General features: G+C 59.0%; 1 protein-coding gene across 1 annotated transcript; it reads left to right on the plus strand.

Moving 5' to 3' along the window:
- Nucleotides 1-6,858: 6,858 nt before the first annotated feature.
- Nucleotides 6,859-20,965, plus strand: GRIN2C (glutamate ionotropic receptor NMDA type subunit 2C). Its single transcript, XM_030461565.1, has 13 exons — nucleotides 6,859-6,919; nucleotides 10,873-11,296; nucleotides 12,855-13,450; nucleotides 13,974-14,088; nucleotides 14,685-14,896; nucleotides 15,026-15,194; nucleotides 15,567-15,720; nucleotides 16,795-16,920; nucleotides 17,017-17,246; nucleotides 17,398-17,558; nucleotides 18,159-18,346; nucleotides 18,977-19,209; nucleotides 19,568-20,965. Exons 2-13 carry the CDS (start codon nucleotides 10,889-10,891, stop codon nucleotides 20,963-20,965), a joined length of 3,990 nt encoding a protein of 1,329 aa, XP_030317425.1. The 5' UTR covers nucleotides 6,859-6,919; nucleotides 10,873-10,888.
- Nucleotides 20,966-22,125: the final 1,160 nt, after the last annotated feature.

Consider the following 22,125-nt stretch of genomic DNA (forward strand, 5'->3'; position numbering starts at 1 on the left):
GAGCAGGCAGCCAGGCACCGTGGCTCCTGCCATGAGTCCCAGGGCAAGGCAGCTCCTCTGGTCTGGGGAGGAGGGAGCCTTGGCTCTGCACTTCTGGTCAGCTCCATGCAGACCTGAGCATTCATTTGCTTTGTGCCTCCTGCAGTGAAACCCCAGCAGAGCCTGGGTCCTGCCTGGTGGGGTGGGTTGGGATAACAAGTGTCAAATTGCCTGGTTCTGGATCAGGAAGGATCCTGCAGTTCTTGGTGCTGCCCAGTGCAAGGGATGCCTTGAGCCTTGGGGGGTTTGTATTTTTCCATTGGTTTTTGGTGGGGTTTTTTTTTTTGGTTGGTTTTTTTGTTGGGTTTTTTGGCCTGTGTCTTTTGAAGCTTATTAAATGCTTCTCTTAGCCCAAATTGACAGTGGTGACGGCGTCCAGTTTTAAGCCAGATTACAAGCAATGAGCCATAATCTGCTTTTTATCCCTGCTGCAGGGGCCGTGTCAGCCTGCCCCCCTCCCTTCCTGGCCCCCCCCCCCCACCCATTCTGTCCCCAGCCCCCTCTGCCTGTGAGAGCAATGTCACTGTTCAGTGTGTGAGCACTGGCAGCTGCTGGGTGGCTGCATGTTAGAAAGAAACCAGGCTCTGGGATGGAGGCAGGGGGTAAATGGAGCCAGGGCACCCAGTGTGGGGGGGGTTGTGGGTCCATGCTCAGCCTCCATCTCTGCCCTCTCCTTTGGTAGAGGATTTGCCCACCCTGCACTCTTCCCACCACCAGTTCTGGTCCAACCTAAGGCAAGGAAGATCTGTGACTTCTTTTTTTTTTTCCTTCTTTCTTGGTTTTTTCCCTCCTTCCTTGTTTTTTTTTTTTTTTTTCTATTTAAATCTCATCTGCAAGCTCATTAAGAAACTCAGGAAATGTGATAGTGGGAACTCGTATGCAAAGGGGCAATAAAGCTTTTGTGGAACAGCTGCTTGCGTGCTGTGGCTCCTTCCAGCTCCTGCCTGGTGCATTCCTGATGCCCAAATCTGGAGCAGGAGGTGACATCAGCTCTGGGCTGGGAGGTGAATAAGCACTGGGGTAAGGGGGATGTGGAGGTGAGGGGGTTGCTCTGGGTGCAGCCACTTTGGGAGGGAGCCCAGCCAGAAAGGTGACGGGGAAGGGGATGTGGTGGCAGCATCAAATCCAGAGGTGCTGGGGAGGGATGGGAGGGCTCTTCCCTGGGGTTTTCTCTCACATCACCTTAAACACTGGTGTCAGGGTGTGTCTGTTGGGCTGTGCCCAAACCAGGGATGCTTCAGGGTAGCTTTGGGGCTGTGAGAGCAGATTAAGGGGAACCCAGTGTCCTTGCTCAACCCAGAACTTGGCCAAGGCCCTGGGTTTAGTGCTGGGCTGCTGGAAAGCCACGAGATGATGAAGGTCAGCGAAGGGCAAGGATGGAGGACAGCGACAGAATCACCACGATTATGGAAATCCCTGGTCAATAACCTCCAGCTCCCCCTTCCCCTGTGTCCCCAAACCCCAGCTGGGTATCCTGCTCTCTCCTCGGGGCTCTTGGTGCTCTCCATCACTCTCTCCGGCCACTGCTGGCTGTGTCCTTGTCCCCTGTCCCGTGTCGTTAGGTGGCGCTGGGAGGACGGTACCGGGGAGCCGAGCGGAGATTTGGGGGGGGATGGACCCTGCACCCTACAAAGCCCCAACCTCTCCCTGGGCTCTGGGCAGGCTCCTCGCAGGCTCCCGTTTGCCTTCGGGTGCTGCTTTTAATCCCCATTCACCTTGAGGGTGGTTGCTCCGGGTACGTCCCCAACCTCGGTGGGCTGAGGGGTGATGGGGGAGCTGCCCCCCTCTCCCTCTGCTCTCCCCCTCGTCTCTAAAGGTATTTTCTGCAGCGAGGAAGGAGCCGAGAAGGTGATGCTGTGACTGACACCCAGCTGCTGCTGGAAAGAGGCCTGGAAAGCTGAAAGTCATCTCTGCCAGCTCTGATCTGGACTTCCCTGCTCCGAAGAGTGAGAGCTCAGCTTAGCTTTAATGAGACTGCACAAAGCTGGGGGAGATCAGCATCTGGTGAGGGATGTGTGGCTGGGCAAGGCTCTGCCATTCCCTTCCTGCACTGTGTTGCCCTCGGTGTCCCGTGGGCTCCTTCCAAAGGGTGCAGAGGAGAAGGAGCCCATCACAGAGGAGGGGTGGTTGCACAGTTGCGTCCTTTTAACCTCCTGCTGCTGCTTTGCACTTCTCTGCCTCAGTTTCCCCCTTCTGCAGAGCAGTGCAGGATAGGGTTTTTTTTGTCCTGGGGATCTTGCCTTGCACAGGCTGTTGGGCAGCTTGAAATAATCCAGGGAAGAAGCAGGTCTGAGACCCCTCAGAAGCTCCTGATGATGTTGGATTTTGCAGTTACAGCTGAGAGACCAGTGCTGAGGCTTTCTCTGGCCCTGCTTGCTGAACTTGGCCTTTTCAAATGAGCATTCAGAGCCCCCCGAATGGGTGGTCACCTGTGCTCTGAAATAAGGGGAAATCCACCTCGAGTGGATTCCCAGCAGCCGAGAGCTGTGGTGCCATTTAAAAGCCAGCTCACGAAACCAAAAAAAAAAAAAAAAAAAAAAAAAAAAAAAAAAAGAAAAAAAAAAGAAGAAAAAAAAAGGTTGGAAAAGCCTTTTCACAGCGTCCCTAATACACAATTTTCCAGCGTGGCCACAGTGCTGGTGTCCAGCCCCACGCTCCCTACACCCCCAGCCCCTCACCCCGTGAATCACCGAACTGCAGCACCCGCAGCCCGGACGAGTCCGTGTGTGCCGGGGCTGCTCGGGAACAGATGGCTCCGGGCAGTGCTGACTTCAGCGCCTTGGCTGAGCCCGAGCCTGTCCCTCATCCCCCCCCTCGCCCCGGGCACCTCCTCTCAGCCCTCCTGTGCTCTTCTCTCCGGCTCCATCCCCAGTCCTGGCCTAGGAGTTGGGGTACCAGGGGTACCAACCTCTGGAGGGGGTTACTTCCCTCTTGGTACATCATCCTTTCTCCCCCCAAAGCCCCTCCTTGGCTCCAGACCCACCACAGCCTCAGGGGTTCTGCTCCTGATCTTAGACATCCGACCTTCCCGTGGCTCCTGTGCTCCCCAGAATCTTTCCCAGAGCTGGAGGGCTGTGCCAGGGCAGGCAGCAAAGGTTCCCCTCTGTTTGGGGTGAGTTGCTTTGGAAACTGGGGCTGGACGAGCCTGTTCCTGGAGGCTGGGAGGAGAGCACGGAAGCGAGGGAGATGTAAACTCTCAGCAGCTGCATCCAGGAGCTATTTAGGGACACGTTAAAGTGTCAGAGTTGTTGGAGGGCAAGGGCTGGTTATGCCCCAGCAAGAAGTGATTTCCTCCCTTCCTGGGAAATTTCCATTTCCAGCCTGCTGGCTTCAGCTGCCTCATCCCCAACCTCCGGGGCAGCCCTGCAGGCACACACCGCCCGGGGAGGAGGAATTATCCCTGCAGGGATGAAACCAACCCTATTTATTGTAGCTCCGTTAATTACTGTCAGGGCAGGACGCGGTGGCAGCGGAGCCGCACCGGATCCGTGCCGAGCGTGCACAGCACCATCCCCGTGGCCTCTCTCCCCCTTCTCTCCTTGCTCTGCTTTCTGCTTCCACTGCTTCTCTGGCTGCTGGGATCCACCAGACCGGCCAGCTCTGTGTGCTCACTGAGGCACCGGAGCCCTGAACATCCCCATGGGGTGGAGCAGATGAGGAAGGTGGATCCTGGGGGTGACCCTGGGAGCTGATGGCAGCACCGGGGGGAAGGTGACCTTCACCCATGTTTGCTTCTTAACTGAGTCCCAGAGTGGCAGGGCAAGGTGGGTAGCCTGGAACATCTGGGTTCAGAACTTAAATTTTGGGAAGAATTCTGGGGAAGGGAAGGTTGGCAGCCCCCAGGCAGGTCCATAATTGGTGCAGGTCCACGATGGGTGCAGGGCAGGGGCTAAATCTCTGGTCTGTGGCACAAGTGTCACCTGAAAGACTCAGGTCTGGCAGAAGGACCTGTGGTTCCAGTGCTGTGTTCATCTGGTCCAACATCAGATGGTGTTAACAGGATGCAGGTGCCCCTGTCACCCAGCTGCCACCTTGCCCACCCATGGACAGCCCTGGCAGACCCAGGTCCTCTCCTTCCCAGGGTCATGGTTTAGGATGCACTCAGGTTACAAACCTTTGGTTGAGTTTCTCCTGTGATGATGAGGCCTTCCCTGCAGAACTGGAGATGTTAATGGTGCTGCCTGGGCTGTGGGTGGAGGCTTGGAGTTCTGGTTCTGCTGAGAGTTCATGGGCTCTCATTGACTCTGCAGAGCTGGGGGAGGTGGCAGCACGGAGGATTGGGTTGGGTGAGCTATGCTTTACCCCAGCTTGAGATGTGAGATGCTGGTGGGGTCATGATGAGGTGCCAGGAGCCTGCTTGGAACCCACAGCACTTCTTCAACACCTGGATGGGTTAATGCAAAGCTGGATTAACATCAGGTTCTTGCCATGGTCCTCTCATTCCCTCAGCCCGGTGGAGGTGGTGGCAGGAGGTGGCTGCACAGCAAGAGCTGTTGGAGCTCAGTGCCTTGGGGTCCTCAGCCTGCTCAGAGCCTCCTGCAAAAAAAGGCATCAGGAGAAGGTAACGGGGTGGTGGAGAAACTGGGTTGAGCTCCCTCTGGTTGAGGCTGGGCTGTGGGTGATGGAACCACTGGGATGCTGGGGGTTCCACCCTGGTGGTGTGAAGGAGGAGGAAGGAAGCTCCATGCCTGTCTTATCCCCACGCAGCCAGAAAGCTGGGACAGAGGAGAAATGGGGAACAGCACCAAAGGACTGGGGTGTCTGAGGTTTCCAGCCAGATGGAAAAACCCATTGGCTCCTCCCAGGGGATGTGGGCTTCCTCTTGAAAGGAGCAGCTTGTGGGTTCTGTGCCAGCCCCAGGGACTAAGTCCCCCCCAAAAAACAAAGCTTGGTCATACCTGACATGAAGACAGCAGAAGGGGTTAATTGCAGCTGCTGCTGCTTTCAGTTTTAAACCCTAAAGCCACCTTTTTGTAGTCCTGGGAAGATGATTTGAGGCAGGACCTGTTGCTAACCTTTAAATCTCCTCTCCTTGGGCAAGGGAGAGGCAGTGCTGCCAGAATTCCAGCAGTGGGGGCTGCCTGGGGCTGGGGGGAGTGGAACGTGGCCAGCAAGAAGCAGAGAGAGGGGTGTGAGGTCCCACATCCCCCATCACCCCGAGCCCCCCTCAAAGCAGCAGCCTGGGAGATTTAGCCAAGCAGAGAGTGGATGCTGCTTTGATAAGGATTAAATGCATTTTCTCTTTCCTCTGTTTTTGGCATCTCCCAGGTGCCCTGAGGGCATCTGCAGGTTGCCGTGGGGACAGGGACAGCTAACTGAGGGCAGCAGGTTGTTAGGCAGGCTGAATCCTCTCTGGAAAAGTCTTCCCAGGCCCCAGCAGCCACAGGGAAGTGGCATCGATGCTGTTGCAGGCAGCTGCGGTGCCAGGTTGGGTGAGAGCCACATGACAGCCCTAAATGACTTACTTTTGGGTGGCCTTGTCCCCAGGCCAGGCATCTGGACCTGGGGGAGGCAGGAAGGCAGGGGTGCTGCTGGCCCCCACCCAGCACCAGCACGGGTGGGCAGATGCTCTCAGGGTGATGCCCAGTGTTTTGGTGGCTCTGAGCCGAGGTGTGGGGAGGTTTTGGAGCAGCTGCCCACTCATGGCAGAGCCTGAACTGGGCTTAAGACCCGCCCAGGCCCTGCAGGGGCCATGGTCCCCCTGCCTGCAGCCTGGCTGGGTTTGGGGCCGTGAGCCAGACTGAGCACAGAGCCGGAGGGAAGGGGACCCCAGCAGGACCATCTCCACCTTCCTTTGCTGGATCTCCCCCTTTCCCCCACCCCCCCAGTCTGGCTTGCTCTAAACCAGTGCTGTGGGATCAGCTGATGCTTTAATACTAGCCCTGGCGACAGCTGGAGGATGCTGCTGCCTGCGGGGGCTTTGCTATGTGTCCCCGTCCATCCCTCCCTCCTCCTCCCTATGACCAGTGGGGACTCTGGGGCTGCCCTGCACTGCTTGGGGGGGCACTGGGGGTGGGCAGATGGCCAGTCCCCACCAGTTCAGTCAGCAAAGGCCTGGAAGGTGCCTGGAGGAAGGGTGAGGACGAGTCCGACTGCACCCCATTGCACCCCTCCAGCTCTTCCTGGGGTTGGCATTGCCCGGGGTTGGGGGTGGGGGGCTGGGGGGGATGGAGGTGTAAGTGCTGTGCTATTTTGCCATGGATTTTCCCTCTTGGGAAAGGAGGAAGGGGGATGAAGGAGGTGGGGCTCTTGCCCCCCTGCCCTCCCCAGCGCTGGGCCCCGGGTGCAGGGGGGAGGCGGGCAGGTTTGGAGAGAGGAGGGCTGTCCGTCTCCCCGTCTCCCCCCCCTTCTCCCCGGCTCTGGCGGCCAGCCCCGAAGTTGCGGCGAGGCGGGAGGACACACGTCCTGTCCTTCCACCGCCCCCGTGTCGTGTCGTCCCCCCCCCCCCCTCGCCAGCCTCCCCTCCCGCCCCCGGTGCCTCCATCCCCGCAGCCCTCCCCAGCGCCGCCGGCTCCTCCCGGCCGTCCCGCTCGGTCCCGGTGCGGAGGGGAGATGGCTGCCGGGGCCCGGCGGTCGCCGAGACACCTGCTGCCACCGGGCCCCCCCCCGTGCACACCCGCTTCTCTCCCGCTCCCTCCTTCCCCAGCTCCCGTCCCTGCCTCCAGCCGCCGCTGCAGAGTCGCCGCCGCCGCCGCCAAGGACGAGCCGGCACCGACGGCGGGCGCTGGACCTCCCCGCCAGCCGCGGCGGGGGCCGATCCTGCCCCCGGGGGCTGCCCCGGAGGAGGACGAGGAGAGGGTTGGGAAGAGCCCAGCCCCCGCTGGGACGCGCAGCCCCGCCGGAGCCGCGGGGCATGTAGGCACCGAGCAGCGGCGGTCCCGTAAGTACCGGGCGGGCTGGGGGCGACCGGACTCCGACGGGCTCTGCCGCCGCCTCGGCACCGCCGCCAGGAACTTTTGGGGAGAGGGTTTGGGGTATTTTGGGGTGTTGAGGGCTTGCCTGGGCCATTTCCCTCTGCCCCAGCATCCCCGAGAGCTCCCGCTCGCCGTCCCGGGCAGGGGATGCGGATGCGCCTTCCTTCTGGGCGCTGTGCTGGGTTGTTTGTTTTTCGGGGGGTGGGAGGCAGGAAAAAGGGAGACGTCTCTGTGTGCCACCAGCCGTGTCCCCCTTGTGCCACCTTGCATAACCCAGCGGCAGACAGGACACTTGGCGGGTTTTTGGGGGATTTTTTTTTCGGGTTAGTCCATATTCGACCTTTTTAAGCTGCGTTTCGGTGCGTGCGTGTGCGGGGCCATCGCCGCTGCCCGGCCCGCAGCCCCCGGCCCGCAACTGTTGCTGTCGGAGGTGTGGGTGAGAGAAATGAGGGTGCTGAGGAAGGTGATGCTGGGTGCTGGCAGATGAAGGTTGAAAGGAGACCGTGCTCGCCGGACAGTTGACTTTGGGAAGGTTTTGCTGCTTGCCCTGCTTTTGGGGGGCTCTGCTGGGGTCTCCTTGCTCCACAGAGGTGCACCCAGTCTGGGCAGTGACAAGCCCTGGCACAACCCGGTGCCCTACCCAGTGCCCCCTATCCTCTACGCCAGGTTTGGATTCTTTCTGTCCTTTCCATCCATTGGCAGCAGTTCCCTGGCGCAGGCTGTGCCTTCCCTGTGGTTTCAGGCTCAGAGGGTTTTTAATTTGGTGATAAGGATTCTCTTTCTTGAGGGGTATTTTTTTATTATTATTTGGGGATTTTATTTCTCCCATTCCTGAGGTCAAAATATATGTGTGAGCTCTCCTCCTACTGGAGCAGGGGTGGGAGGGATGGAGGGAAGGAGGGCAAAAAAGGAGGTTTAAAATTAGGAGCAAAGTTTCTCTGTTGCATTAAAATGACATTTCAGGAGGTAGAGGAAGGTAAGGGCTTGACTGATACCTTTAGCAGGAGGTTTCTGCCAGTGTTTGGTTTACCAGGTGAAGCTGTGCCTAGGAAGGGGGTTGTTAACCTGCTAAAACTGCTCCAGAGCAGCAAAAAAAAAAAAAACAACAAGTGCCAAAGCCACTGAGCAGCTCCATGGGTGTCCTCTGGTCCCCGGGGAAGCTGCTGGGAGGTGGCATTGCCCTGCCAGGACTCCCAGCTGGGGCCACCTTCCTCTTCCTCCAGCCCAGCCACCAGCCCAGTACCCAGCTGGAAAATCTTTTTGGAAGGCATTTTCCTGAAGGAGCAGTTCTGCAGTGCTTGCTACAAGAGGCTGAAAAATGGGGATTTTTTTTTTCCAGTCCAAGGGGGTTTTGCTGTGTCGTGCTGAGCCCAAGAGCAGTAACACAGAGCTGGGCTTGGTTCCTCCTCTGCCTCCACCACTTTCCTGTAATTTGCATTCCCCACCTTCACCCCCCCTCCCCAAAATCTGTATTTTTCTGCACCCCTCTAGCTTGCTACTAGAAAAAATGGGCTGTGAGTCAGCTGGGCTGGAGGAACTGGCTGCTTTCTGCATCCCAAATCCGGCCATTTTGGAGCAGCCCTGGCTCTGACCCGTGCTGGGAGTCCCTGCCAGCCTCGGGCTCACTGTCCCTAACCCTCTCCATACTTCCCCACAGCCCTTGGGGTGAGCAGCTCAGCCCTGGGGGGTGACACCAGCCCCTCGACATCAGCCAGTTTTTGGGGAGGAGGGAATTTCATTCCCCTGGTTGTCTCAGCAGTGGCTGGACACCAAGGTGAGCCCATGCCTACCTCGCTGTCGCTGCCATCATGCGCTGGCTGCAAGGGATGAGGATGCTTCCCACCTGCTGCTTGGCCCAGTGAGAAACCAGTTTGCCCCAGCCTGGCTCCCAGTTGCAGCCGGGAGCAGAGCATCCCCTCTGGAGGCAGCACTTGGTGTCATGGGAGGGTTTTGCTGGTTGGTGCTCGGGTGGCTGTGCTGGAAAAGACTCCTGAGAGCGAGGAAGAGCTGGGATGAGGAAGAGGAGGATGAGGGTGAGATGCCAGGGCTGGCACGAGCAAACCCCATCAGTCACTGCGAGGGCCTGGAGTATATTTGAATGTCCTTGAGGAGGTCTCAGACGGGCAGAGCTGCTGGGAGAGTGGCTCTGTTTGTTTTGGGTGGCGTGTTGCTCCCCTTCCTCCCTGCTCAGGGAGCTGATGCTGGGTTCCGATGAATTAATTAACATGGGACTAAAAATACTTGGGAATTCGCAGTGAGGAGCGGCTGTTAGGGGCTGCCCCACCACTGGGATGGCTGTGCCAGAGGATGGGACAGTGCCAGCACGGGGTGACTCACCTGCCACCTCCTCTGCCCATCGGTGTGGCCTGGTGGCTCCTGGGGCTCGGCTGCCTGTGACACGGGGTGGGGAGGGGGTGCATCCAGGCAGGGTGAACCCCCCACAGGCTGATGGTGGGTACTGGGGGTGAACAACTCCCTGATGAACCCATCTGGTTCAGTGACGTGCTGCCTGGGCACTGCTGATGACCCAATGGTGCTGGAGCTCTCCTGGCACCCATAAGGCACAGGAGGTGGATGTGGGGCTCGTGTGCCCCATGACTCTGGAGGGGACAGCCCAAAGCTTCACTGTACAGCTCTTGCAGGGTGCCTGGCTGAGCAGTTTTTGGGTTTATTTCACGCGTTTTCAGTCCAATACTTAGGCAGTGCTTCTGCAGTGTGCCGAGGGCTTCTCCGTCACTGCGGCACGGGGGGTGTTGGGGTGCGGGTCCCCAAACCCCAAAGCCACCCGGGACTCAGCAAGGGGATCCTTTGGCTGGGCACGCTGAGGACGTGTTAAGCAACAGCAGCTTTTAATTGCAAGTGACGTTTCTGAGCACCAGCTGGCATCTTGCTGCATGGAGCCACACTGGCGCGTGGCCGCTGCCACTGCAGGGGGCTGTTTGTCACCCCCCACCCTGCCCAGCCTGGCTCTGGGGTGATGATCCTGAGGGTGGAGGGTCTTGGGGGGGGCTTGGATGTCCCCAGGTGTGGGTCTCACCATGGGTTGGTTTCCCAGTGGGCTCTGATGAGGGGCTGAGCTCCAGCACAAGGGGTGCATCACGGTGAGCAGGGACTTGTGCCCCCCTGGGGACTGTCACCCTGGCTGCGGGCTGGGCACTGGTAGTTGGGACCTGGCAGGGGGGATGTATCCGAACAGCCCCCCCCTTCACCCTGGTGTTGGTGTTCAATGGGCACAGACGCAGTGCAGTGGGTGTCCGGGCTGGGTGGGTGATGCCGAGGGGGTGATGTGCAGTGAGGGGTGAAGGTGAGAAGGGGGAAAGCTGCAGGATGGTGTCTGGGGGAGACACTTGGAGAGAAGGGTCCAGGCAGGTGCTTTGGCTGGGATTGGGGAAGTGGCAGCCAGGGGGCTGGGGCAGGGTGATGGGCAGGGGTCATTTAGAGGACTGGATGCTCCAGTGACTCTGTGGTTTGTAAAATCCCCACCTGGGGGCTGCAGAGCTGATCCCTCCCTCAAGAGCAAAGCCTCCAAATTAAAGATGGCTGTGAGCTGTCCTGTCCAGCTCCTGTCATCTCTCTCTGCTGTCCCTGTCCTGTACCCAACCGAAGGGGCAAAAAGGAGTTTTGGAGAAGGAAGAGGGCTGGGCCTGGGAGAGGGATGTTGGGGCTGGGATGGGGATGTGGTGGCAAGCAGGGCTCATTTGGGAAGAGTTAATGGTTGGTGGGACTGGGGACAAGGGAGGTGACACTGGGGTGTACAGTGGGTGATGGATCCATCATCCAAAGGACGAGGGTCCCCTTCTCTCCCTGGGGTCTCCCTCCTGATGTTGTTCTCAGGGTGGTCTCAGGGAGGGCTGGGGAGAGGGGGGCCAGGAGTCCTGGCAGGTGTCCGGATGTGAGGATCTGTGTCCTGTCCTGGCAGGGACGCGGTGGTGGACATGGGCAGAGCGCCGGCACAGGCTCTGCTCCTGTCAGTGGTGCTGGGCTGCTCAGCTGCCTTCACCAACCTCCTGCTGCCCAGCCCCGAGGAGCCGGTGGTCAACGTGGCCCTGGTGTTCGGGGGCACATCCTACCCCCTGCACATCCGCTCCCGCCTGAGTGCTCAGAGCTTCCTGGATATGCCCCTGGAGATCCATCCCATCACCGTCATCGTCAACAACACCAACCCCAGCACCCTCCTCACCCAGATCTGTGACATCCTCGCCAGCCACAAGATCCACGGCGTCGTCTTCGAGGACAACGTCGGCACCGAGGCGGTGGCCCAGATCCTCGACTTCATCTCCTCCCAGACCCAGGTCCCCATCATCAGCATCAGTGGGGGCTCTGCTGTGGTCCTGACCCCCAAGGTGAGGCACTCCCTGTGGCTTACATCCAGGGAGGAGGTGGGAGAAACGGGGGGGATTATTGGATTAGAGGGGTGGATATGGGGTGTGAGGTGCTGGGGGACAGAGGAGCTGTGCACCTTGCAGAAATGAGGTGGTGTGGCCCCCATGGTTGTGGGACATGGGAGAGAACTTCAAGGAAGGACCCCCCTGGGTGGGATTTGGAAGTTGGGGTCCCTGTGGAGGGACCTTCCCTGGTGTCCTGCTCCCAGGACCCAGACCCAGACCCAGCCCTGAACTGGCCAGGCAGGCAGCATAGAGGAGCTTCCCTGGGCTGCAGCAATCAGCTCAAGTGCACCATGGTCCTAAATGGGATTTCTGGGTTCTCTGCTCCTCACTGGTGTCAGATACTGTCACTGTCACTGTCACCTGTCTGCTGGGAAGTGCTGGCAGCAGGGAGAGCTGAGCAGGGCTGGAGGTGCTGGGCTGCAGCAATGGGCTGTGGTGAGGCTCCTGTCCCTCCTGAGAAGAGATTTGGGATTATCTCCTCCTGGGTCCTCATCCCTGCCCATCACTGGGCACTTGGAGGGTCCTGGTGCTGGCTCCCACCCTGGGCAGCAGTCCCCAGAGTGGGGACCCTGCCACTCCTTGGGGTGTTTGGTTTCAATGCTCTGCTTGCCCAGAGGTTTTGGGGTCTGAACTCCCTGGGTGACACCACCACAGCCCTGCCTGCACTCACTGGTGCTCCTGGGCCACCCCAAGCTGCTGCTGGCTGTGGGTGGGTGGTGGTGGGTGCCATGGACTCAGATGGGTGCAGTGGACTTGGATGGGTGCAGAGGGTTCTGGTGGAGCCCCAAGCAGCTAAAAATTAGCCATGGCTTTGCTGTGGTCTGGGTGCTTTTCTGCAGCATTTCCCAGGGGCTGGGTATTTTGGGGGTGGAAGGACCTATCTAAAGGATCGACCTTTTCTTCCTCTCATGGGTCCCTGGCAGCTCCTGCTGCCCATTGTGGACTCCCTGAGACTCATCCCTCTGCCTGGACCACCAGATTCATGGGAAAAACTTCTCTGCAGGTGGAGGAGGTCTGGGTGGCAAAACCCTGCTGCCTGCAGATGACCTTCTGCAAAAGCCATTCACTGAATCATTTAAGACAGAATCAGATCAATTAAGGTTTGTTAATGAGAGGCCAGATGGCTGGGGAGCTGGGGCAGGAGGCGAGGAGCCACATGGACTCCAGCTGCAGGTAGCAAGTCAGAGCTGGGTAGGATTTATGCTCCTGGTAGAGCCTTTGCTCCCCTCTCCTGGTTTAAGGAGAAATCTTTTATCCCCTTCGGAGGGTGGATGAAGTTTTGGTCAACAAGCTGAAATGTGGAGGAGAGGCCACAGGTCTTGACCCTTTTCATGGGATGAGGTTCCTTGAAGACCACGGGTGAGTCCTGTTTTGGGTGTCTCCAGCGCACGGAGCACCCCGGTTCATAGCTTCTTTGAGCCCTTCATGATGGTAAACTCAAGGTGGTACTCATGGGTCCAAGAGACTTGTCCCATGGTGCTGGAGCAGCCCCTGACCCTTTCTCCTTCCCCAGGAGCCTGGCTCAGCTTTCCTGCAGTTGGGCGTCTCCATCGAGCAGCAAATCCAGGTGATCTTCAAGGTGCTGGAGGAGTACGACTGGAGCTCCTTCACTGTCATCACCAGCTTCTACCCAGGCTACAACATCTTCCTGGACGTCATCCGCTCCTTCACGGATTCCAGCTACTTCGGCTGGGAGCTGCAGGAGGTGTTCACCTTCGAGATGAGCCAGGAGAGGAGTGACTCCAGGACACAGCGGCTCCTGCGGCAGATCGATGCCCAGGTCCTCATCGTCTACTGCTCCCAGGAGGAGGCTGAGTACCTCTTCTCCATGGCAGAACAAGCTGGCCTCGTGGGGCCAGGATACGTCTGGATCGTGCCCAGCTTGGCGGTGGGCAACATGGAGGTGCCACCTGCCTCCTTCCCAGTCGGCCTCATCAGCGTGGTGACCGAGAGCTGGAAGCTGAGCCTGAGGCAGAAGGTGAGGGATGGGGTGGCCATCATTGCCATGGGGGCTGCCAGCTTCTTCAGAGCCCATGGCTACCTCCCGGAGGTGGGAAGGGACTGCTGGGCTCCTCCTGGAGCTGCTGCCACCAACACCAGCTTCTACCGGTGAGTGGTCAGGGACCTGCTGGGATGGGTGTGAAATGGGGGGGAATGGGGAAAAGGAGAGGGAAGGGGCAGGGGAGGAGGCCAGGAACTCGCTGGGAGCTGCAGCTGGTGGTCCTTGCCTCACGGATGGTTTTCTCCTGAAGCACATCCCCAGAACAGCCCTTGCCTTTTCCTGTGCTTCTCTGCAACTCAGGACCTGGGGGGTGTCAGGAGGGCTCACAGCTCTATTCTGCAGTGCAGATATGGTACTTCGGGGCTGCTGGGGGGGGTCTGCATCCTCAACCCTTCATCAGGCCATCCTCGGTGCTTCCTTGCTGTCCAGGCTTTCTCCAGCTCCCCACCGCCCTTTGCCTTGGGGTGTAACCTGATCCCCAGCCCTCAGCCCCACATCTCTCTGCGAGACCCAGGGCATCCGGGCTGGAGCCAGAGGAGGAGGAGGGGGAGGAGGAGGAAGGCTGTAGGGGCTGTAGGGGCCGGGCTGCATGGTTGGGGTCTCATGGGTGCCGTGTCCCCCCCCCCCCAGGCACCTTCTCAACGTAACGTGGGAGCACAGGGACTTCTCCTTCAATGAAGGTGGTTACCTGGTCAGACCCACCATGGTGGTGATCTCGCTCAACCCGCACCGGCTCTGGGAGATGGTAGGACAGCCCCCCAACCCCCAACCCCCACCTCTGGGATGGGGACACTGCGGGGGGGGTGAGGTGGGGAGGGTGGGCAGGGTGAGCCTGGGGCCATGCACAGGCTGGATACCCACCTTGGGGCAGGTTATCCCATGCAAATCCCATGGCTCGTCCCAAAGATACCCACAGCAGTGGGGTGGTGCTTTGGGCAACACTGGGCACAAAAAATCTCCTAAGCCCCCCCCCTGCAATTTGGTTGAAAATAAAGCAAAAATACAGCTGCTCCTTCTCTAGGGAACCACAGCCAAATGCCTAGACCTGGTACAAGCTGCGGGGTGGTTTGTTTGGGTTTTTTTTCTAGTTTAAGTGTATTTTGAGTGAAGTTTGGCCAGGTTTGTGCTCACCCAAGCCTGGTCCTTGAGTTCCAAGAGGAAACAGCTTGCCCTGTGGTCAGTGGGTGCCTGGGGAGGGGAATGCTGAGATAAGGCTGAGCTCCAGCCTGATGATGATCCGGGAGAAACGATCCCCAGAGGTGCAAAGAGGCTGAGCACAGGATCCTGTGTGACCCCCGGAGCCCCTCACCAGGGTGACAGTGTCCTCTCCCTCGGGGGCAGGTGGGCAAGTGGGAGAAAGGCATCATCCACATGAAGTACCCGGTGTGGCCCCGCTATGGCTCCTTCATGCAGCCTGTGGTAGACAACAGGCACCTGACGGTGGCCACGCTGGAGGAGAGACCCTTTGTCATCGTGGAGAACACGGACCCCAGCACCGGGGTCTGCGTGCGCAACACCGTGCCCTGCCGCAAGCAGAGCAACTCCTCCCAGAGGTGAGCAGCCAGCATGGAGCTCCTCAGTTTTGGCCTCCACTCCCTGGGCACCGGGTGTCTCAGAGGCATTCGGGTACTCAGAGCATCATCTCTGGTTGTCCCAACCCGTTTTTGTCACTGTGGTTTCAGCGGTGATGGCCTCGTGGATCCTTACACCAAGCTGTGCTGCAAGGGCTTCTGCATCGACATCCTGAAGAAGCTGGCCAAGGCAGTGAAGTTCTCCTATGACCTCTACCTGGTCACCAATGGCAAACATGGCAAGATTGTCCGTGGGGTGTGGAATGGCATGATTGGTGAGGTAGGGCGGGGGTCTGGGGCTTCTCTGTGGAGATGGGGTTGGGGGGTGTCTGGGGTGGGACTTGTCCCTGAGCAGGGTCAGTGTACATCATGGTGCTAACGGGCAGGGCTTGTTGGGGGGGCAATGAGGTGAAGAGTCAGATGAACATTTATGACCCTACAGCTGGCTGTGTTTGTAACAGTGCTTGTTTAAGAAGCTGAAATAAAAAAAAAAAAACAATCCAACAAAAAAACAAACAAACAAAAAGACAACAAAACTGAACATAAATCAACCCACAAAATTTAAGGTTGGAAATGCTGGAGATGAGGAAATACCTGGGGGAGGTGGTGGGGGTCCCCCTGCCCATATGGAGACCATCTGCCCCTTCCCCAGGTGTACTACAAGCGTGCAGACATGGCCATTGGCTCCCTCACCATCAACGAGGAGCGCTCCGAGATCGTGGACTTCTCCGTCCCCTTTGTGGAGACGGGAATCAGCGTCATGGTGGCCAGAAGCAACGGCACCGTCTCCCCCTCTGCCTTCCTGGGTGAGCCCTCAGTCTGTCTGTCTGTCTGCATCCCACCCTTCCGACAAAGGCAAATTAGACACATGGTTCAGCTTTAATAACTTGTAAGGAAAAAAATTTAAAAAGCCTTAAGGGAAGGAGATTTCGCTGCTGGATTTGGTGGCTCCTCCTGCCTCCACCTGAATAATCCTTCTGTTGCAGAGAGGGAGGATGGGACTTGTGGTGTCCTCATCTCCTCGGTGGAGAAGGGAGGATGGGGTCAGAGCTCTGCTCTGGAGACTCCTCCCCAGTGCCCATGGTTAAACCGGGTGTCAGAAACTGCCAGGGCTCCAAGTTTAATTTCAGGAGGTTTAGAAAAGCAAAGCTTCTCCCTGGGCAGGGGAGGAGAAGGGCCAAGGGTGTCCCAAACCCCTCCTGAGCTCAGCCAGGGCTGGTGGCTCTTGCCAAGGGCACACAGCTGGGTTGAAGTGGGGGTCCCATACCAGGGGGGCCTGGGGGGATGCCATGGGGTGCAGGATGTGGTCAGCCTGGGCACACCTTCCCCCTCCTGTGCCCCCCTGCCCACTGCAGGGCCCGATCCCCTCCCCAAGCTGGGGTCACCTCGACCATCCCCAGGGACAGAGGGAGCATCACGGGTGGCCAGAGTGGGGTTCTGTGGTCCCCATGCCACCACCTCAGTCCCCCCTTGCTAATGAGCTGTGTCCCCAGATGGGGGGACCTCATCCTCCCCGACAGCCAAGGACACACTGACAAATGGAGCTCGGTTGCCACACACCCAGAGCTCGGATGCGTTCCCACGGCTCACACCTGGAGCAGTGAATGGCCCTGGAGATGGGCACTTAGCACACCCCTGCTGATGAGAGCTCCATTTTATTTGGGGTGGGAAGCATGGCCACATCCCTTGTCCCACAGTGTCCCCCTTCCCTCCTGATGTCCTCTGGATCTCCTCATCTGCGGTGCTGCCGGTTCTGTCTCCTCCCCAAGGAGAGACAGTTTTCAGGAGGATGAGCCCTGTCCCTCAGAAAGGGCTCCTGGGGCTCCCCAGGGTGCTGTGGGGTGTCCGGGGGGACTGACAGGGTGCTGCTTGCCTTGCAGAGCCCTACAGCCCAGCCGTGTGGGTGATGATGTTCGTGATGTGCCTCACCGTGGTGGCCATCACCGTCTTCGTGTTCGAGTATTTCAGCCCCGTTGGCTACAACCAGAACCTCACCAGTGCCAAGAGTGAGTGGGGGGAGGCAGGAGCTGAAGGTGGAGAGGGAGGGGGGAACAATAACATATCCCTGGTGAGGCTGATGGCTGTCCCCTCTGTCTCCACAGGGCCTGGAGGTCCCTCCTTCACCATTGGCAAGTCAGTGTGGCTGCTGTGGGCTCTGGTCTTCAACAATTCCGTGCCCATCGAGAACCCCAAGGGCACCACCAGCAAGATCATGGTGCTCATCTGGGCCTTCTTTGCCGTCATCTTCCTCGCCAGCTACACAGCCAACCTGGCTGCCTTCATGATCCAGGAGCAGTACATCGACACCGTCTCGGGGCTGAGCGACAGGAAGGTGGGGGCTGACGATAAAAAAACATAATAATAGGGGGTTTTTTTGAGGTTAGGGGAACTTGGAGGGGGTTGTGTGTCGGTGCTGGTTGGCTGGGCCTGGCTGGAGGGGATATGGAGCCAGCGTGGCACCACTCCTGGGGTTCCTCTTGCAGTTCCAGAAGCCGCAGGAGCAGTACCCCCCGTTCCGCTTCGGCACCGTCCCCAATGGCAGCACTGAGAGGAACATCCGCAGCAACTACCCCGACATGCACACCCACATGGTGAAGTACAACCAACGATCTGTGGAGGATGCCCTCACCAGCCTCAAAACAGGGTATGCCCCCCACCCCTGTCCGCCAAAGGGGGTACAGCTCACCTGGGACAGGGATACGGACACTGCAGAAAGGGGTACAGCTCCCAGAGCTGGGGTTCAGCTCCTCCAAATGGGATACAGGATTCATCCCCCCCACCAAAGGAGCTTCAGCTCCCTAGGATGGAACAAGGCTTCTTCAGCTGGGGGGTGCCCCCCTCCAAGTGAGATGTGGGGTCCCCACGCTGGGTATGGCTTTCCCAGGTGGGAGTATGGCTCTGTGCAGCTTCCTTGCATGGGGTATGGGCCCCATCTTAGAGGCTACGTCCCCCTGCAGATGGGGTAGAGCTTCACACAGCTCCTCCAAAATGAGTTGGAGCCACTCTAAGATGAAGTATGGGTCCTTCAGATGGACCATAGCACCCCCATCTTTGGGTATCCCCCCACTTTTGCAATGGGTTATGGCTCTCCAAGATGGGGTAGAGATCCTCCAGAGAGGACAAAACCCTTCTAAATGGGCTATGGCTATCTGAAGGGACTAAATCTCCCCCAGAAAGGGGTACATCCCCCCAAAAAAAGATCTCTTGGGCCCCTTCCTCACCCTCCCTCCTGGTTTCGGGGCAGGAAGCTGGATGCCTTCATCTATGATGCAGCAGTGCTCAACTACATGGCGGGCAAGGACGAGGGCTGCAAGCTGGTGACCATCGGCAGCGGGAAGGTGTTTGCCACCACGGGCTATGGCATCGCCCTGCAGAAGGACTCACGCTGGAAGAGGGCCATAGACCTCGCCCTGCTCCAGTTCCTGGGAGATGGTGGGTTCCTGGGGGAGCTTCTTGTTATCCCTGTTTTCATCTCTGCTCTGCAGATTAACCCAGGGACCTGGTGTCACTGTCTGTCCCCTCCCTGGCATGGGTGGCTTTGTTCCTTTAAGCCCCTGCACAGCCTCCATGGTTCCTTGCAGGATGCCACTGAGGGTTTGGGTCTTCTCCAGCAGCTCATTAAATTAATGCTCAGGTGACATTAAATTACATTAAATTACATTAATGCTCAGGTGACATTAAATCCATCCAGCAGATCTCCAGATGCTAGGGATTGGGGAGTCATTCCCTCAGGGGTCCTTCCTCTTCTTGAAATATATAAAATCCTGGAGATGGCCATGCACAAAAGCTGAGGGTCAGGAGAAGAAGCCTGGGAAGGAGACAATGAGCACAACTGGAAGAGTTTTGGGTGGGGACAGAGACAGGAGAAGACCCTAAAGAAGGATGAGTGATTAGTGGGTGATTAGTGAGATGCTCAGACCAAGGGCAACAGCTCCAGGGGCTTGGGGGTATTTTCCTTCTCCAGCCACAGTGGGCCAGGGGCTGGGCAGGAGCTGGGCTTGAGTAGACCATGCCCAAGGGGGGCATTTTCACATCCCCTTTGCTGTGTGTGCCTGACCCCAGGTGAGACCCAGAAGCTGGAGACAGTTTGGCTGTCAGGGATCTGCCAGAATGAGAAGAACGAGGTGATGAGCAGCAAGCTGGACATTGACAACATGGCTGGGGTTTTCTACATGCTGTTGGTGGCCATGGGGCTGAGCTTGCTGGTCTTTGCCTGGGAGCACCTTGTCTACTGGAAACTGCGTCACTCTGTCCCCAAGTCCCACAAGCTTGACTTCCTCCTGGCCATCAGCAGGGTGAGTGAAACTGTCAGGGGCTTCTGAGGGGCCCAAATGTCCTCCCACCATGTCATGAGGGTGGGCACGATGTAGTGGGCATCATCCCTCCCCCCCTCACAGGAGGGACTGGAGATGCTCGTGCTGATGTGAGCTTTTGGCTGGGGAGATCAGCTGGGTTTTTTTGGAAAAGGGCTCAGCCTGGTAATGACCTGGTGCCTGTGTTACCATCCCTGGGGAAAGGGGTGATGGAGGAGGTGCTGGGGAGAGGACATCAGTGCCCTCCACACCTCTCAGCCTCAGCAGCAGCACCTGGGTTTGTGTGGGGGGTTTGCAGATGCAGGACCACTGATGGGAGGGTTCTCCCTTCTCTCCACAGGGCATCTACAGCTGTTTCAATGGGGTGCAGACCCTGGGGAGCCCCGGGCGGGTGTCCACGCCTGATGTCACCGCCAGCTCTGCCCAGGCCAATGTTCTGAAGATGCTGCAGGCAGCCAAGGAGATGGTGTCGACAGCCAGCGTGGGGGGGTCACTGGAACAGGCCACCCGCACCATCGAGGACTGGAGCAGCCGCAGTGAGCACCTCCAGACCACCTTCTCCCTGAGGACACCCCAGCTCGTGGTGCAGAACAGCACTGGTGCCCACCGGGCCCCCTCCTCTGGCCCGGCTCCCCCTGAAAGGCTGGGAAGAGCCTACGGACCCAAGGGTGCTCCCCTGGGGCTGCCGCTGCCCCAGCCCATCCCCGTGGACTCCCGGCTGCCCAGGGAGGAGAAGTGGAGGGGGACAAATGAGTATGTTCCCCACCTCCACCACCTCACCAAGTTTCGGGGTGGCTGTGCTGGGGAAGAAGCCCGCTCCAGCTTCCCCCACCCCCTGGTGAAGACCTCCCAGGGAGGGGATTTTGGGGAGCAAGTACTGGTGGGGAACCACATCGGGGCTCCTCTCCCACCCCCTACATCCCCCAGAGACCTCCCACCACCGGACATCTACAGGGAGCACAGGAGGCCATCGGGCCGGGGGGACCGGGTGCCCAACACCCCCCTGCTACAGGGGGACGGGGGACACGGGGGCTCGGGGACGCTGCCACGGCTGCTCACAGCAGCGGAGAAGAGGCGGGAGGTGGGCAGCCCCTTCCTGCCCCCATCCTGCCCTCGCGGAGCCTTCCCCAAAGCCACCAGGACTTGCAGAACCGGGACCGAGCCGGCCCGCCCGGAGGCTGCGGTGCTGGAGCGGGAGAAGCCGAACCGGGGGGCGCGGGAGCGGGGCGAGAAGCGGCGTCCCGGGGGGTTGCGGCATTGCGGTACCGCCCGCCCCACCGCCCGCCCCGACGTCCCAGACCTCTTCCCCGAAGCCGAGGCCGCTTACGGCTGTGGCCCCCGTTGTCCCCAGCCCAGCGGGCGGCTGGCACCCTGCTCGCCCGTGGCCAGGCTGCCGTCCTATCGGGAGGTTTGCCGGCAGAATCCCCGAGCCACCGCCACGGTGCCGGGCTGCACCCAGTACGCCTGCATGAACTCCTACGGCAACCCTCCCCTCTACCTGGGGCACCTCTCGCGGGGGTCCCCACCTCCCCGGGAGCACCCCAGGGTGCCGGCAGGCTGTGGCCGGGGGTTCGGGCGCTGGGACAGCGGGTGCAGAGACTGCGGGAGACGCGGGGAACCGGCATCGCTGAGGCCGGCGGGGACGGAGAGGAGGAACGCGGTGGTGGCCCGGGGGGTGACGGGTCCCTGCGCCGGCGGGTCCTGGCGGAGGGTGTCCAGCCTGGAGTCGGAGGTGTGATGAGGGAGACGTGGAGGGGATCTCTCTGCCCCTCTCCCTGCCCTTCTCCTGGTGACCCTGGGGGCTGGCCAGCAGCTCCTGGCTGGGATGCAACCTCCTGGGGTCCTGTGATGCTCGGAGGAGTGGGATGCTCCAAGCTCCTGGGTGGGTCTCATGTGCTTTGAGGGGGTGAGAGGAGCCCCGTGGGGGCCGGGTTGCCCTGGCTTGGGCTCTCCCAGCAGGCAAGGCTGGCTGTGGTCTTGAGGATGCTGAACTCATTGCCACTGTGTTGCCATCATGTGTTGGTTCCATTTGAGGGACTCCAAATGCCATATCCAGGTCATTAAAGAGACATTTTCAGCCAGCTGGGGACCTTTCTTCCATCCACCGGCAATGAGCTGGGGCTGCCTTGGCTTTACCCCTGTGTCAGGGGGGTTGCTCGTGGTCCTGTGCACCCCACAGCTCCATCCCTTCACTGCTGAGCCCTGGCACAGGCTGGGGCCACTGGCAGTAGCCAGGCCAAGGCAAAGAGCATCTTATTAAACCATGCTGAGGGTTAATTACTTAACACCAGCCTGGACCGAGGGACCAAAGCTGGATCCTGCTCAATTTTTAGAGTGCTGGGCTTCAGGCTGGGAGCTTGAGCCAGCGACTGGGAGTGCCAGTGCTGCAAACCAGTGGTACAGCAGCCCTGGGAAGGTGTCCCACCAGGAATGAGACAGGAAAAACATTCCTCCCACCTTGCTGTGGCTGATGGAGCCATAAATCAGGCAGGATAGATGAGTTGGGTTCAGTCCTGCTCTGGATGGACCTAACACAGCAGGGGTGTGGGCTGGGGCAGCCGTGATCCAGTGGCAGCACTGGGCAGGGAAGGGGGTTTTTGGGAAGCAGGAACTGAGGCTGTTGGGGCCCTGGGGCAGTGGTTGGGTGGTACCAGCCCCATCCTGGGCATTGCTGGGGCTATTAAAAGCTTCCAGGGGGGCTGGCAGGCTGGCCCAGGCTGATGCCATCACAGCCCCTCTCCCAGCTGGTTCAGCATTGTCTGCCTGAATTAATATTAATTAATATCCCCTGCTCTAAAGCTTTGGTTTTTTTGTCTTTGTCTTTTTTGTTTGGTTTTTGTTTTTTTGTTTTTTTGTTTTTTTTTTTAACTATTTTAAAGTAGACACCAAGCATCTGGG

This window comes from Calypte anna, chromosome 18 (genome assembly GCF_003957555.1).
Source record: "Calypte anna isolate BGI_N300 chromosome 18, bCalAnn1_v1.p, whole genome shotgun sequence".
Classification (NCBI taxonomy): domain Eukaryota; kingdom Metazoa; phylum Chordata; class Aves; order Apodiformes; family Trochilidae; genus Calypte; species Calypte anna.

Coding starts and splice junctions, on each gene's coding strand:
- GRIN2C (XM_030461565.1), top strand. CDS start 10,889: ATGGGCAGAGCGCCGGCACAGGCTCTGCTCCTGTCAGTGGTGCTGGGC. Junction 14,089..14,684: donor CGCACCGGCTCTGGGAGATG/GTAGGACAGCCC, acceptor CCTCGGGGGCAG/GTGGGCAAGTGGGAGAAAGG. Junction 17,247..17,397: donor CGGGGCTGAGCGACAGGAAG/GTGGGGGCTGAC, acceptor TTCCTCTTGCAG/TTCCAGAAGCCGCAGGAGCA.